At 37.6% G+C, this 16,292-nt stretch overlaps 1 protein-coding gene across 1 annotated transcript in view; it reads right to left on the reverse strand.

Annotated features, from left to right (window-relative positions):
* Positions 1-505, reverse strand: part of LIPK (lipase family member K) — a 30,939-nt gene extending 30,434 nt beyond the window's left edge. Inside the window, exon 1 of the mRNA XM_004607622.2 lies at positions 401-505. Within this exon, the coding sequence (XP_004607679.2) occupies positions 401-505 (105 nt within the window). The remainder of the gene's footprint in view (positions 1-400) is intronic.
* Positions 506-16,292: the final 15,787 nt, after the last annotated feature.

Consider the following 16,292-nt stretch of genomic DNA (forward strand, 5'->3'; position numbering starts at 1 on the left):
GAGAAGGGAACACCAAATAAAATGTGGTCAGAGGCCATGTGGGGGAAGGGTGATGCGTGCCGAATGTAGACTAGAGACTGAACACAATGGCCACTCAACACCTTTATTGCAAACCACAACACCTAATTAGAAAGAGAGAACAAAAGGGAATACCCTGCCACAGTGCAGGGTGGGGTGGGGGGAGATGGGATTGGGGAGGGTGGGAGGGATGCTGGGTTTATTTGTGGTGGAGAATGGGCACTGGTGAAGGGATGGGTTCTCGAACTTTGTATGAGGGAAATATGAGCACAAAAATGTATAAATATGTAAATGTACCCTCACGGTGATTCACTAATTAAAAATAAATAAATTATAAAAAATAATTCCTTATATTAAAGGTTTTTTGAATCGAATGACTTACAATATTCATATTGGCTTCAGGATTTGTGGTGATTCCTCTCTTTCGATAACCATATGTAGGTCTAAGTAGAAGCATGCAGCACGCTACTGCTAAAAGCTGCCACATCTGGAGTTTGCCTAAAAAAGAAAGCATCAATGCATTTGTGAAAATTATAGAAGAACATATAATGACTATTCCTTGACTATTTATATTGGCTTGACTTTGAAGCTACTAAGTCATAGTAAGGGAGCATTTTACAAGATTCCAAGAGAGTCTGTGCTTTCCAGCATATAACATGTTTATTATGTTCATTTTACAGCTGTGACACAGAGCCCCCTTAGTGCCTTTGTGTTCTTTTCTATATAACACAGCTGGGTATGAAAGGGTGACACACCCAGGCAAAAGGTTTCTATTTTGTAAGGAGTGGCAGGTTCTCACAAACACCCTCTTCCGGTATTTCTCACCAGGGCTGTTCTTACCTATGCTTTCCAGGGGTGTACTGAGCCTAGTTGAAGCTCATAATACTAATTACAGTTGTTAGGTAAGTCTGCTTAATTCAGATACCTCTCTATAATGATATTTCAGGAGACTCCGTATTGTCTCTGACCTCTTTCTATGATAGTTCCCTGATGGATGACATTGACAATCTGATGGCTGATATTAATGTATATAAATAAGAACATAAGACTCATGCATATCATACAAGACTAAGAAGAGAGTACAGAAGACAAATTCCAGGAATTTTTAGTCCTCATCTGTGAGAGTCTTAGCCTCAGTATCGAGAATAATTCAGACACACACAAACACACACACACTATATATATGTAACGCACACATATGCACATACACAAACACATGTATGCTTGCTGCACTAAACCAGTTTCCCAAACTGTTTTTAAAACACGACTTATATAAGATACTCTGTATCATGATTTGTAGTATATATTTGATTTTCCTTCCTGTTTCTAGGACAGACCTCCTAAAATCCTAGCAATGTCTGAACTGAAGAGAGCAGCTAAAGTGCCTTTTCTTATACTACTAAGGAAACTTTATAAGCATTGTTGACCTATAGCAGTCTGGGGTATGTTAAAAACAAAAAAGAAAGAAAAGTGCGGCAAGGCCGGTGAAGGAACGAACGAAGCCAAGATGGTTGGTCTCACCACAGTTTATTCCAAACTTCTTTCTCCATTCTCCTCTGATTCTCCTCCTGCTTCTTCCTCCACCATCCTACTTCATTCTCTCTCTCTGCTCCCACTGGAACTCGCAGTTTATTCCGATCTTCCCTCTATACACTCTCCCCCCCCCCCTTCTCTCGGAACCGTTTTTATTGATCATGGCACTTCCAAAGGGTGCAATACATTGATGTCAACAAAGGCACCAAAAGATGTTACAGGAAGAACATTGAGGCAACATTATTCTCTTGTATCTGCAGGCCAGTAATCTAGGCCTCTGGAAAGAAGATACAAAACCAAAACTGAAGCCTCCCTTGGGCTGAAAGAACTCGGATTTACATTCCAAAGGCCAGGCTGGGCTGCCACATGAAATCTACATGTCAATTACAAACTAGGCAGCACCTGAAATCTACATCCCAAAGACTAGGCTGGGCCAGAGCCTGGAATCTACAATGTCAAATCAGGCCTGGCTAGCACCTAAGATCTGCATGTCAAAGACCAGCCAGGCTTCTGTGAGAAAAGGAAAACTGCCTCTGAAATTATTTCCAGAAGGCAGCTGAAAAAGGGAAAATATTCCTGTCTGCAGTACAGTCTCTCCAACATGGGGGTGAGAGGGGCATGTCGTGAATTGAGCCCAGGGTTGTGTCTGGAAAACGCATAGGCCCTAGGGGCTGGAGCAATAGCACAGTGGGTAGGGCATTTGCCTTGCACTCGGCCAGCCTGGGTTTGATCCCCCGCATCCCATATGGTCCCCCAAGCACCGCCAGGAGTAATTCCTGAGCTCAGAACCAGGAGTAACCCCTGCATCGCTGGGTGTGACCCAAAAAGCAAAAGAAAAAAATGCATATGCTCTACCATTGAGCATATTTTTCCTCCCTCCCCACCCCTTAAGGAAATTATATGGGGACTGGTTGGTCAAAAGAGCCAACTTTTTGACTTAGAGGGTTGGAACTTTCCATACCAATCCTCTTTATCTTGAAGGGAGAGAAATTGAAGGTTAAACCAATAGTCAATGGCCAATTATTCAATTGACCATGCCTTTGTAATGAAGCCTCCATTAAAATCCAGAAGAGAGAGGTTCTGAGGATTTCCACATTGATGAGCATGTGGAGAATTTCTGTCTCGGAGAGAGCGTGTAAGTTCTGTGTCCTGAACCTATGCTTTGTCCTGTGCATCTCTTTCATATGGTTGTTCTTGAGTTATTCCTTTTATAATGAAATATTATTCTAGTGAGTAAAATAATCTTCTGAGATGTCTGAGTCATTCTATTAAATTAATTGTAACTGACAAAGAGATTATTGGAAACATAAGACCAGCCAAAACCACAAACTAGATATTACTTATAAGAAGAGTTCATAGAGAAACATATCAAACTATACTATATATAATATATACTATACATTATATAATATGTAAAGTCCTGAACTTTATGGGGATATATATAAATATATATAAAATAAGCATATATAAATTCTACATACATGACTTGCTCAGAATCTTAACTTACAACATTATTTCTAAGGCTCATATAGTCCTACTACTAAGACTTTAACTATTTTACTTGTTTAATCTGCTTTTCCACAGTATTAATCACCATTATAATTTCTATTATCTTAACAATACCTATAAGACATATTATGATCCAGATTTTCTAAGAAATACATTTAGGAAATGTTTCTTTGATATTTATTTCACTCCTGTGCACATACAATTTCTTTTAATCTATAAAGACAAAAGTAATGCAAGTAGTTAAAATTTATAACTTTACCTTTGGAAAGCTTACTACTGGCAAACTCTTCCTATGGTGATAGTTGCCTCAGAATTATCCAGATTTAGTTGTAAGAATATGAATATTAGTAAGACTCTTCACCACTGATCAAAATCTCCTCACTATATTGCTGTTTCTGTTTTTCCCTTTCACTACTCCAGTCAGGTGAGAGAAATTTTTTTTAATTTTAATATTGTGATTTATGTAATAGGTTATCATGGGTTTTCAGGCATACAATATTCTAACCTCTAACCTCCCACCCATCCCTCAACCATTGGCTTCTGATTCCATCCTAACTCCCAACCTGACCCCTTGATGGTTACATTGTTGAGTTTAATTATTATAGTTTTAGTTCCATACTTATAGTAATATTAGATCTAGTGATATATACATATATATACATACATATATATATCCTCTATTCTACAGAGGGGCTAAGAAATGAATTTTTTTCTTTTTGGGTCACACCCAGTGATGCACAGGGGTTATTCCTGGCTCTACACTCAGGAATCACTCCTGGAAGTGCTTGGGGGACCATATGGGATGCTGGGAATAGAACCTGGATAGGCTGCATGCAAGGCAAATGCCCTACCCGCTGTGCTATCATTCCAGTCCCCAAGAAATGAAATTTTTTAAAAGAATATCACTTCAAAGACTATTGCTGCACTTGCTGTTTTGTTTGGGTTTAAAGATTTTATATCAAATGCATATGGTCAATATGTGAGCAACTCTCTTGAGTAATACACTTTCATGGACAGATGCATTAATTGTGGAATCAAGAATTATTAGATTTTCAATGAAAGAGCATTAGAAGTAATAGACACTGCCATTCTACTTTTCTCATCGTTCAGCCCATAGTTGTTTCTGGCAGGTATATTAAGCCGACATTTAACAAGAACTTCTATGAGCACTTGCACAGAATTCTCAATGAATCTACACTCCAGTTGTTTTCTGTTAGGTGGGGATCCCAAGCAGTTCTTAGGATGTCTGGGGTCCTGGAAACACTTGACTCAGCTGTGAAAGCTTGATGGTGAGTGTATGGGCACAGCAAAGTGGTGCTACTAGGACTTAGCAATTCTGGAAGATATAAGGGCACCTTGACAGGTATGCAGGAGCTACCAGGGTCAGTGCATTGGGGTGGCAGGGATCAAATTCAAGACCTAGAACATACAAATTATTTACTTGAACTCATTGAGTTTTTCTCCTTGCTCCACATCCTCGTTCTTAACTATGTTACAGAAAATGAAGGTGAGAATTAGCCAGAATGTAGATACAAGTATGCCACAAAGAGTACTAAGTAAAATCATATATTTTAAAATCATTGACTATATCCCCACTGAAGCCACACATTGTGGACACTCTAAAAGTATTGTCCAGCACTATTATTATTAATTGTGTGACTCTTTATAGTCAATTTTACTCATGAAGTTTCATTTTCTTGTATGTGTCATGAAGATAATCAAGTTACCTCATAATTTGCTTAGAATAATAATGATTAATCATGCTAGATGATAGATGACAATGTTAATAAAACATCTGATAAAGCTTCGCATCCAATAAGAGCATTTTAGTATAAAATACCTTCTCTCATTCAATTATTGTTCAGATGTATATGTCTTAGCTCTCAAGTCCATAAGCTTTTAGGAAACAGGAACCACATTTCATATTTTATGTATCTGTGACTTTCCTGCATGTCTATATACTTATTCTGGATATGGTAAAATTCATTGAATTTAGATGAGAACAAATGAAAGTGTATTTTATGCCAACATATCTTCTAAAATAGTGCCATTAAGAGCAGTAAAACAGAATTTCTGTTTTCTTTTTTTTTTAATTTTTTATTGAGTCACCATGTGGAAAGTTACAAAGTTTTCAGGTTTAAATCTCAGTTATACAATGCTCGAATACCCATCCCTTCACCAGTGCTCATATGCCACCACCAAGAATCCCAGTATAGCTCCACCCCGCCCCCTCACACCACTAACCCCCCACGCCCCTAGCCCCCCACCGTTAGCCCCCCCCCGCCTGTGTAACTAGTAAATTTCACTTTACTTTCACTTTGATTGCATACAATATTTCAACAAAACTCACTATTATTGTTTGGAGAGTCTCTCCCCTAAAGTCAGACCTGCTGAAAAGGAAGCATTAGATAATTTGTTTTCCATTGCTGAGGATGAAGAGGTATGAGGTCGAGTGACCACACTTAGCGGCCTCTCAGTTTTGGGTTTCTGTAATTTAGTATTTTAGTAACTAAGTCCAGAGAGATATCTGCCAGAAGTTGCATCGTTGCCAACTTGTACTTCTCACTTACATTATATTCCACATATGAGTGCAATCTTTCTATGTCTGTCTCTTTCTTTCTGACTCATTTCACTCAACATGATACTTTCCATGTTGATCCATTTATATGCAAATTTCATGACTTCATGTTTTCTGACAGCTACATAGTATTCCATTGTGTAGATGTACCAGAGTTTCTTTAACCAGTCATCTGTTTTGGGGCACTCTGGTGTTTTCCAGATTCTGGCTATTGTAAACAGTGCTGCAATGGATTAAGGACCTCAACATCAGACCAGAATCCCTAAGGTACATTGAAGACAAGGTCGGCAAAACCCTCCACGACATTGAAGCCAAAGGTATCTTCAAAGCTGACACGCCACTGGCCAAGCAAGTGAAAACAGAGATAAATGAATGGGACTATCTCAAACTAAGAAGCTTCTGCACCTCAAGAGAAACAGTGACCAAAGTACAAAGACAATCTACAGAATGGGAAAGGATATTTATGCAGTACGTACCCCTCCAATAAAGTGTTGATAACAAGGATATACAATGCACTGGTTGAACTCCACAAGAAGAAAACTGCCAACCTGATCAAAAAATGGGGTGATGAAATGAACAGAAGCTTTCCTAAAGAAGAAATCCGAATGGCTCAGAGGCACATGAGAAAATGTTCCACATCACTAATCATCAGGGAAATGCAGATCAAAACAACCATGAGATATCATCTCACACCACAGAGACTGGCCCACATCCCAAAAAACAAAAGCAACCGGTGTTGGCGTGGATGTGGGGAGAAAGGGACTCTTCTTCACTGCTGGTGGGAATGCCGACTGGTTCAGCCCTTTTGGAAAACAATATGGACGATTCTCAAAAAATTAGAAATTGAGCTTCCATTTGACCCAGCAATACCACTCTTGGGAATATATCCCAGAGAGGCAAAACGGTATAGTAGAGATGGCATATGTATTTCTATGTTCATTGCAGAATTTCTGTTTTCTTACGATTGCTTTTGTTAATTTTTCACTTTCTTATAACTTCTACTAACAATTTTTAGTTTTCTTTCTTTCTTTCTGTTTTTATTTTTGAGAGGTATTTGGCCCACACCTTTCTATGCTTAGGATTTACTTCTTGTTTACTCAGGGAATGGTATGGCTTGAGAGAGCCTATATGTGATGCCTGGAATTGAACCCAAATAGGCTATGCGCAATCCAATTGTTTTATCAACTGTGCTACATCTCCAGCCTGATAACCTTTTCTATCTTCTTTCTGTTTCACCTCTCTCTCTCTCTCTCTCTCTCTCTCTTGATCTTGCTCTCACTCTCTACCTGTACTCTTATTTAAAATTTAAAAATATATATTATTGAATCACCGTGAGATACAGTTATAAGCTTTCATTTTTGAGTTTCAGTCATGGAATGATCAAACACCCATCCCTCCACCAGTGTCATTCTTGTTCTGAGATCAAACCCAGTAGCATTTAGGGACTTACTTCTGGGATTTTGTTGGTGCTCAGGGGTTGCTCCTTGGGGAGCTTGGGATTGAACCTAGTGCCTCATACATGCAAAGAAAGTGCTCTATCATTGAGCCACATCTGTTCTCTTATTTCATCTATTATTGGGTAATGAATAAGTTTAGAAAGATGAGAAACGAAATGTAGAGAGTAGTGTGAGGAAGAAAGTAATTATGTAATTCATAATTAGTTGGACAAAATAATAAAAGTCTAAATTTATATTGAGTCAGTTACTAAAGTGATTATAACCATGATAAATAATACATTGGAAGTGACTAATTAAAAAAGACAAAGGTAGAAGATATTTAAGAAAGAATTTTACATTAAATATCATGTTTGGGAAATCTACTATTGCTTTTTTCCCTTTCCCATCTCCTATTTTAAACTGCAAAATTTGAACAATCTCTGCCTTTTCATTTGTTAGTTTTTAAAAAGCTGCTAGTAGAGCTGTGTTGATACAAATGGAAACTGAGTCATATATTTCTATTTATTTCTCAGTGAAATAGTAACAGAAAATAAATAGCATTTACACAGTTACAAATTTTTCTTTTGCCATCATATTGCACTGTGCATCACTCTTCATTCAACTGTATACAGAGCAGGAAATATTTGTAACACTCTTTCATCACATTATAGAGTAAGGAGAGTTTACTGGCCATCAGTGAAAGAACTCCAGCAGTGAAGTTTATGCCTCTGCCACGATATGAAGAACAAACTTTCTTCCAGGCCTATGGCTTTGGCACATGGATTATTTCAAGCTGAGGTCAACACAAGCTCTGAAGACTCAAGAGCAAGTTTTTCTCATCACTTAATTAGTGAGGAGAATGAAAACTGTATTACTCAGAATGAGAATTTTTACCAGGTAATCTTTCTATTGGAGTAATCTATTCACATTTATATTATATAATTATTAATCTATAATTATGGAATGTCTTGTTCTAGTTAAGTACTTAACTAGATACTTCTTTTTTTTTTTTGCTTTTTTGGGTCACACCTGGCGATGAACAGGGGTTACTCCTGGCTCTGTACTCAGGAATTACTCCTGGCGGTGCTCAGGAGACCATATGGGATGCTGGGATTTGAACCCAGGTCAGCCTCGTGCAAGGCAAACGCCCTACCCGCTGTGCTATAGCTCCAGCCCCATTAACTAGATACTTCTTAACGAGGAAGATTCCCTCCTCTTCCCTTGAAGCACCAGGCCCCTACTCCATTACTTAATTCACAATAAGTCCCTTAGTTTTGTTTTATTTACTTTGGAATTTTTATGCAAATAGATCAGTGTTTATCAAAGTGGTGACACTGTCCTTTGAGGACACAGGGAATGTTGAATGATTCCCCTCCCCCACCTCAGGAGTCAAAAATAGGCCAGATAAATTTTGGGGCCACTGACAAAGACTCTCCAAATCTATTTAATTAAATATGCTTTTGCTTCTACTGATCTGTCTGATGTTTCTATGGTTGCTCAATAAGTCACAAAAGAACTGAGAGAGGTGGGGGAAATTTTCTCTTTCCTCCTCTGTGGGAAGATAGACCTCAAGTGAGGGCCTTTCCTCTCCTCTTTGCAATAACACAGAGGTTTAATTATACATATCTCATATCACCTCCTTGATAAAATTGTTTTAAAGAAACAAAGAGCTAATGTTAAAGACAACACATTTAGATTTTGAAGAATTGGAAATGCAATTGATTGGATAAGGCAGCATGTGTCTTTTTTTGGTAAGATACACTTAGCTGTGTTACTCTGTTCTGTAGCTATAGCACAGCGGGTAGGGTGTTTGCCTTGCAAGCGGCTGACCTAGGTTCGATTCCTCCATCCCTCTCAGAGAGCCTGGCAAGCTACCAAGAGTATCCCGCCCACACGGTAGAGCCTGGCAAGCTACCTGTGGTGTATGATATGCCAAAAACAGTAACAACAAGTCTCACAATGGAGACGTTACTGGTGCCCGCTCGAGCAAATCAATGAACAACGGTATGACAGTGCTACTCTGTTCTAAAATCAACTTAAATGTTTTTAATTCCCATTTGTTGGAATGGAGTACAGTGACTTTATGAAGAATCTGGTATTAACAACCAGGCATTTAGGGGTTTTGAGATTCCTCTGCTCTGCCCTTTACCCCATGTTTTACATTTTATTGAACTAGTTTAGTAGGAAAGGGGTCGTTCAAAAGGTTGGAATGCATGTTTTGCCCAATCCCCAGCATTTAACAGTCCCTTGAGCACTAAGTCAGGAGTAACCCTGAATACCTGTGAGTGTGGCCCCCACTACAACTTTTTAAATATTAACTCATGTATAAGATATGAGTCTACAATTCAAATCTGCAGTATACAAATGGCAAACAGGAGTGCACACACACACACACACACACACACACACACAATGTCCATTGTTACTTATCATCACTTAAATGCTAATCAGTGAGATATCTTGTTTTACCAAAAGTCAACAATCAGCAATGGTGAGGGTAAGTAGAAGTTCTTGTTGACAGGAATGTAAACTGGTAAGGTCACTATGGAAAACAATCTAAGCAATTAAGAATGGAAATACCATATGATTTAACTCTTACTTCTGAAAAAAAAAACTCAAATTGAACATTCATATAATGTTGTGTTTATCGTAGAATTATTTTTTGCTAGATGATAACAAATAATTAAAATGTCCATCAAGGAAAGAACTAACAAAGATGGAGCCAGAGAGATAGTACAGAGGTTGAGACACATGTCTTGCTTGGTACTTCCATGATCATACCTAGCGATACTTGGGTCCTTGGATAGAAAGGAATACAGCTGACAATGTGACAATGCTCTTTGGGGACCATGTAATACAGGATCAAATCAGGGTCAGTGGCAAGCAAGACATGTGTCTCAACCTCTGTACTATCTCTCTGGCTCCATTTGATCCTGTATTACGTGGTCCCCCAAGAGCATTGTCACATTGTCAGCTGTATTCCTTTCTATCCAAGGACCCAAGTATCGCTAGGTATGATCATGGAAGTACCTAGCACCATCAAGGTAGCAAGGTATAAGCACCAGTCCCACAAGGCATAAGCAGCACTGTATCCTCTGATACTTACACCAAACTGTACAATTGGCTAGTTGTGAGTCCTCAGGAGAAGCCCTTGGCCTTCTTGAGCATATGTTTAGATGCCAAAAAAGGAGTATTAATACTAACATAAATAGAGAAAGAAATAGAAAAAGGGAAGGATGGAAGGAAGTTACTGAGGAAGAAAGAAAGAAGGAAAGAAAATTGTAAACAAACAACAAGAGATCAAGATAGCACTTGATAAAATTAGTGCTAATGAACAGATGACTCAAAAGGTAAGAATGATCAGATCAGGTAAAAATGCAAGACTCTCAACTTAGCTTAATAAGATTCAATGTGCTCTGATTAAGGGGGCCACTTTTTTTTTTTAATCACAGTGAGATACAGTTACAAGACATACAAACTTTCATGATTACACTTCAGTCATACAATGATCAAGCACCCATCCGTCCACCAGTGCTCCACCACCAATGTTTCCAGTATCCCTCCTGTCACCCCACCCAATCCCACCTCCTGCCTCTGTGGCAGGCACATTCCCTCTTACTCTCTCTCTCCTTTTGGGTGTCATGGTTTGCAATACAGGTACTAAGAGGCCATCGTGTTTGGTCCATAATATACTTTCAGCACACATCTCCCTTCCCAAGCAATAAGGGGCCCACTTTGAAAATAAAGAAAAATAGGCTGAAAGTAAAATAAAGAAGTATACCAGTAAAAAGTATAAAGAAATACACTAGTAATAAAAAAAAGAAGTTGTAATGGGTATAATATGCTTTCAAGACAAACAATATTCTGCAAGATAAAATACAATATTATATAATGTTTATTCATCTGGAAAACAAAAGCTAAATCATCAGAACAAAGCAGTCCTAAATGTATAGGCAACTAATAATAGGAATTCAGAATACTTAAAAAAAACAAACATCTGGCAAGGCTAAAGAGATAGTACAGTGGGCAGGGCACTTGTCATATTATACCAGGAGTCTGTCCTGTGCACTCTGTGTGGTCCCCTGAGTCACATCAGGAGTGTGAGTCTTGAGAGCAGAGTCTTGAGTAAACTCTGAGTACTGCCAAGTGGAGCTGAAAGTAAAACAAAACAGAAAAACTGGCAAAACTCATGGGAATTCTATTTCATAATTGGAGACAGATGAAAAACCAGTAATAACAGAGTGTCTGAATAATACTGTCTCAAAGTTGATCTAACTGACACTTGCAGAATACATCCTTAGAATCCAATGATAGCAAAAACACTGAAAGAAAAATTAGAGACTATTTGTAGAATAAAATACTGCACATCAAAGCTAGGAATGTAGTCAAGTGATGCTTAGAGAGAAATATAGAGATTTAGCTATAATAAGAAAAGTTTAAAATCAGTGACCTGAGTTTATAGCTTTTTTTTGGCTTTTATACATTTTATTTTTATAAAGCAGTTCACAGTATTTCATTACAGATAATATTCAAACGACCACCCCACCAGCGAGCATCTTCTCACCACAATAAGAGGAAAGTGTGTGAAGGCTATTGTATTTCATTTTGAAGCCATTTAAGCCCATATATAAGAGAATACAGCAAGTATATTAAGATAAAACATGTGTGCTACTTTAGGTATATCAGTGGGCTAGAGTGTAAGATTTCACGCAGGAGTTTATAGCTTATTAAGTGGAAAAACAAAAGTAAGCATAAAGTAAAAGGAAAGAACAAATAATGAAGGAACAACTGTTTTAAAAATTAAAAAATTAACAAAATATTAAGGAAAAACAACAATAACAGAAGTTGGCTCTTGGGAAAGCTAAAAAATTGACAAACTTTTGGAAGGAAAAAAATTTTTAAGTGTTATATACAGTTCCAGAATCAGAAATAATGGAATATATATTATTAACTATTATAAATAATAAAATCAATGGAATATAATAAATTACAAGTAGATAAATTAGATTAATAATACAGTTTTTAAAAATTTAAAGCAAACTTAAAGCATGAAGCTGAAGACAAAGTACACAGGTTTGGGTGTTTGCCTTGCATGGAGTTGACCAGGGTCCAATCCCTGGCACCAGATATAGTACCCTGAATTCCCCATGACTGAATTCCCCACGACTGAGCACAGAACCAGGAATACACTCTGACCACAGTGAGGTGTGCTCAACCCTCCCTCATAATTCAGCTTTAAAAACGTTCAAGAAGAAATGTAACACTTGATTAATTTTATATCTATTAAAGAAAGTAACTTACTTTCCAAAGTCATTTATACACATGCAAACAAAGATCTAGGTTTCAATGGCTTTATTAATCAATATACTATTTTAACAAAAAATATTTTTAGGAAGAAATTTTAGGGGTGGGTTTGGGCCAGACCCAAACTTGGGACTTACTCCTATTTCTGTGCCAGGATCACTCCTGATGGGGCTCAAGGACCAAATGTGATGCCAGGGATAGAACTCAAGTCAACAAGTGTAAGGCAAATAAATGCTCTACCTATGGTAGTAACTCTCCAGTCCCATGAAATGATAATTCATTTTAAATAAATTACTTAAATAATTATTTTTGTAACAAAAATATTTTGTTACAAAATCAAAAATATTTTTCAGAAATATAATAAGAATTTATTCTCATTTCATAAAACAAAAATAGGAAAAAATCTATCTCACTATCTTTTGCATATCATTCAAAAAAGTTAAGAGAAAATTATAGGGGCTCTGTGACCTTGTGGAGTATTTCTCAACTGGGGCCATATGCTCCTCTGTAGGCCTTTAAACATCCCAAGGGGGATGCAGGCAAAAAACTGTATAAAGGGGGAACCGACCAGTTTGACAGAGGAACTGCAGGAAGAAAATAGGTTGGAAGAAGGTCAAAGTCAGAAAAAGGCTGAGAAACATTGGCTTAAGACTGCCTTTTCGGAGCTCAGGATAGGTTTGCTTGCCACTGCATGCATGACTATATCCTAGTGACCTTACTATTGTGCCCAGAAGTTGGCATTATCTACCACAAGGTTTTCCACCCACATCGCAGCTAAGTGTGAGCAAGTTCTGCAGCTGAATGGTATGACCTGGGAAGCACAAAAATAATGTGTAATCATCAAGGCCAGGAGTGCCAACCCTGGCGATCAATAGGAATGTGTAACAGGAAAAACACGAGAACTGAAAGAGAGCTGGGGAGCAAGTGCTATGGCTGAGTGTGTGAGCACTGCAACCTAATGTGCGACCCCCTAGTAAGCAATATAACTTCTAGAATACAACTCTGTGTGTGTGTGTGTGTGTGTGTGTGTGTGTGTGTATGTTCCTTGGTCATCCCAACAATAGAATTAACAGAGGGAAGGGAAGTGGGAGAATAAATCATAGGACTAAATATAAAACCAAAAACTATAAAAGTTTGCAATAAAACAATAAATTTGTAACTCTGGATACATAAAGATACCTCAGAATCAGAACACATAAAAAAAGAATGATAAATTGGATGCTGTCAAAACTAAAAATGTGTACTCTTAAAATTAAGAAATTAAAAAGGTAGGCAGGGAGATTGTTCAAAGGGTTAGAGAATGTGCTATACATGCGAAAGGTTTGATCCCAGGTACCATATGATTGCATGAGCACTGCTGAGATTGACCTTTGAGCATTTAGCTAGGAGTCATGCCTCAACATCATTGGGTATAGGCCTCCAAACCAAGATACAAAAGAAATAACTGTAAAAGGCAAGATAAGGACTTTAATACATTATATTTAAAACATCTGACAGAAAAATTTTATGCAGAGTACAGAAGATCTCCTATGCTCAATAAAAAGTTCAATAAAAAGTTAAATAACCAATAGTAAAATGGACAAAAGTCTAAACAAATACTTTAAAATTTATGAGTAATGAATTAGAATATGAAAAGGTGCTCCACATTCTTAGTCATCAGGAAACACAAATTAAAGTTATCATAAGATAGCTCTTCCCACCCACCTTAATAGTTGGAATTAAATGGACCCATTGTTGGTACAGATGTTGGACAACTAGAACTGTCATTCATTGTTGGAAATGTAAATGAGTGAAAACAATGGACAATACAATATTATATTGTTTTATGGAGTCTTACAGCATCAAATATATAAATTATATTTATCACATAAGTCTGTATTTTCACTCTTAGGTGTTTACCAAGATAAATTAAGCTATTTATAAAAAGAAATCAAAAACATACTTATCACCCTTTGTTTTTAATAGGCACAAGTGGGTGCCTATTTAAAAAAATCCAAACTATTTGCCAAAAAAAATCCGAATGTTTTCAAGAATAGGATAGACAATCCACCCAAACATATTCAGCAATAAAAAAGATCAAGCTCTGCCCAGATAAGATCCGGAGCTGCTGCTCGAGAAACAGACCCTCTGCTCCTAAAGACTATGATCCAAGAGATCTTCTAGCCCATTTTGGCAACCAAAGCGGCTTCTTACAGAAATGCATCTAGACTGTGAGTTGTACTATGACTATGTGCCGCCCAGGGAGGGATTTTCCCTCTCCACCCTGTTTTTCTACACGGAAAATGGCGGCAGCAACGGCATCATCCACGTGGCGAGAGCCACCCCTAAGACTTCCACCCAGAAGTAGGAACTTTGCAATGTTGTGGCTCATAGGTGATCATGGGAAGGGGGCGGTACCGGCACGCCCTTGGCCCAGATAAGATCCGGAGCTGCTGCTCTCTAAACAAACCCTTTGCTCTTAAAGACTATGATCCAAGAGGTCTTCTAACCCATTTTAGCACCCAGAGCGGCTTCTTACAGAAATGCATCTAGACTGTGAACTGAACTAAAATATCAGAAATCCAAAACCTGAGCTCATAGAATCTTTATTCTCAGCAATGAAAAGGAATTATTAAGTGATGCCTTTTCAGCAGAAAAAAAAAGGATCAAACCACTGATAACTTGAATATATTTCAAAAACTTATTCTGAGCCAAATAATGCCAGTCACAAAATAGTTTTAGTATTATTACATTGATGTTAAATTTTAGGGAAAAGTTAGTACTGATACATTGTGATATAAATTAGATCACACGTGAACTGGGCTGGGATGGAGGTGAATATAGGGACATTAAAGAACTTCTAGGTTAATGAAAAGTTTAATATCCAGATTTATCTTATGGTGGCAACAAGGGCTTATATCTCTGCCAAACTTCTTGACTTATACCCTAATGATAAGAATTATACTAAAATATTCAATAATACCTCAATAGCTATTGAAATCAAAGAAGAAGTAATTATAGTGGCCTAATACCTCTACTCTGATATTTTTATGACTATTTATTAATTTACTATTGAATCACTATGAAATAGAGAATTACAAAATTGTTAATGATTGTGTTTCAGTCCTACAATTTTCCAACACTCATCCTTCCACCAGTGTAATTTCTCAGCACCATTGTCCTCAGTTTCCCTCCCATCCCTTCAAGTCACCCTCCACCCCAGACTGCCTCTATGATAGGTACCTCTCTTCTCTCACTCTCTTACTCTCTCTGATTTTAGGCATTATGGTTTGCGATACAGATGCTGAAAGGTTATTATGTGTATCTTTTTATCTGCTTTCAAAACTTAGTTCTTGTCCAGAGTGATCATTTCCAACTAGTGTTGTCATAATGGATCCTCCTCTATCTTAACTACCATCGATCTCCCATACCATAAACCAACCATCGACTAGTCCTCCTGGCCTGTTTTCCCTGACATTGGGTATTAGTGCTATACTACATTTATTTGTGGGATTTTTTTAATCCCACAAATAAATGTAGTTATTCTATATCTGTCCCTCTCCTTATGACTCATTTCATTCAGCATAATACTCTTCAAGTTTATCCATTTATAGGCAGATTTCATGACCTCATTTTTTCCTAACAGCTGTGCAATAAACAACTGTGTAGATGTGCCATAATTTCTTTATCCTTACATCTGTTCTCAGGCATTCAGGTTGTTTCCAGCTCCTGGCTATTATAAATAGTGCTGCAATGAACATAGAAGTGCAGATGGGATGGTGTTTCTGCTGTGTGTCTTTGGACCCCTAGTCTACCCTGATATTTTTATTCACTTTCTTAAATATCAGAATCACTGGGGTATTTGCATAATATAATAGATTATCCAATGTTCATCTTCAAAAAACCTAATTATAAAACAGACTCTCAAGAGCTTG

This window comes from Sorex araneus, chromosome 11, assembly GCF_027595985.1.
Source record: "Sorex araneus isolate mSorAra2 chromosome 11, mSorAra2.pri, whole genome shotgun sequence".
NCBI lineage: Eukaryota > Metazoa > Chordata > Mammalia > Eulipotyphla > Soricidae > Sorex > Sorex araneus.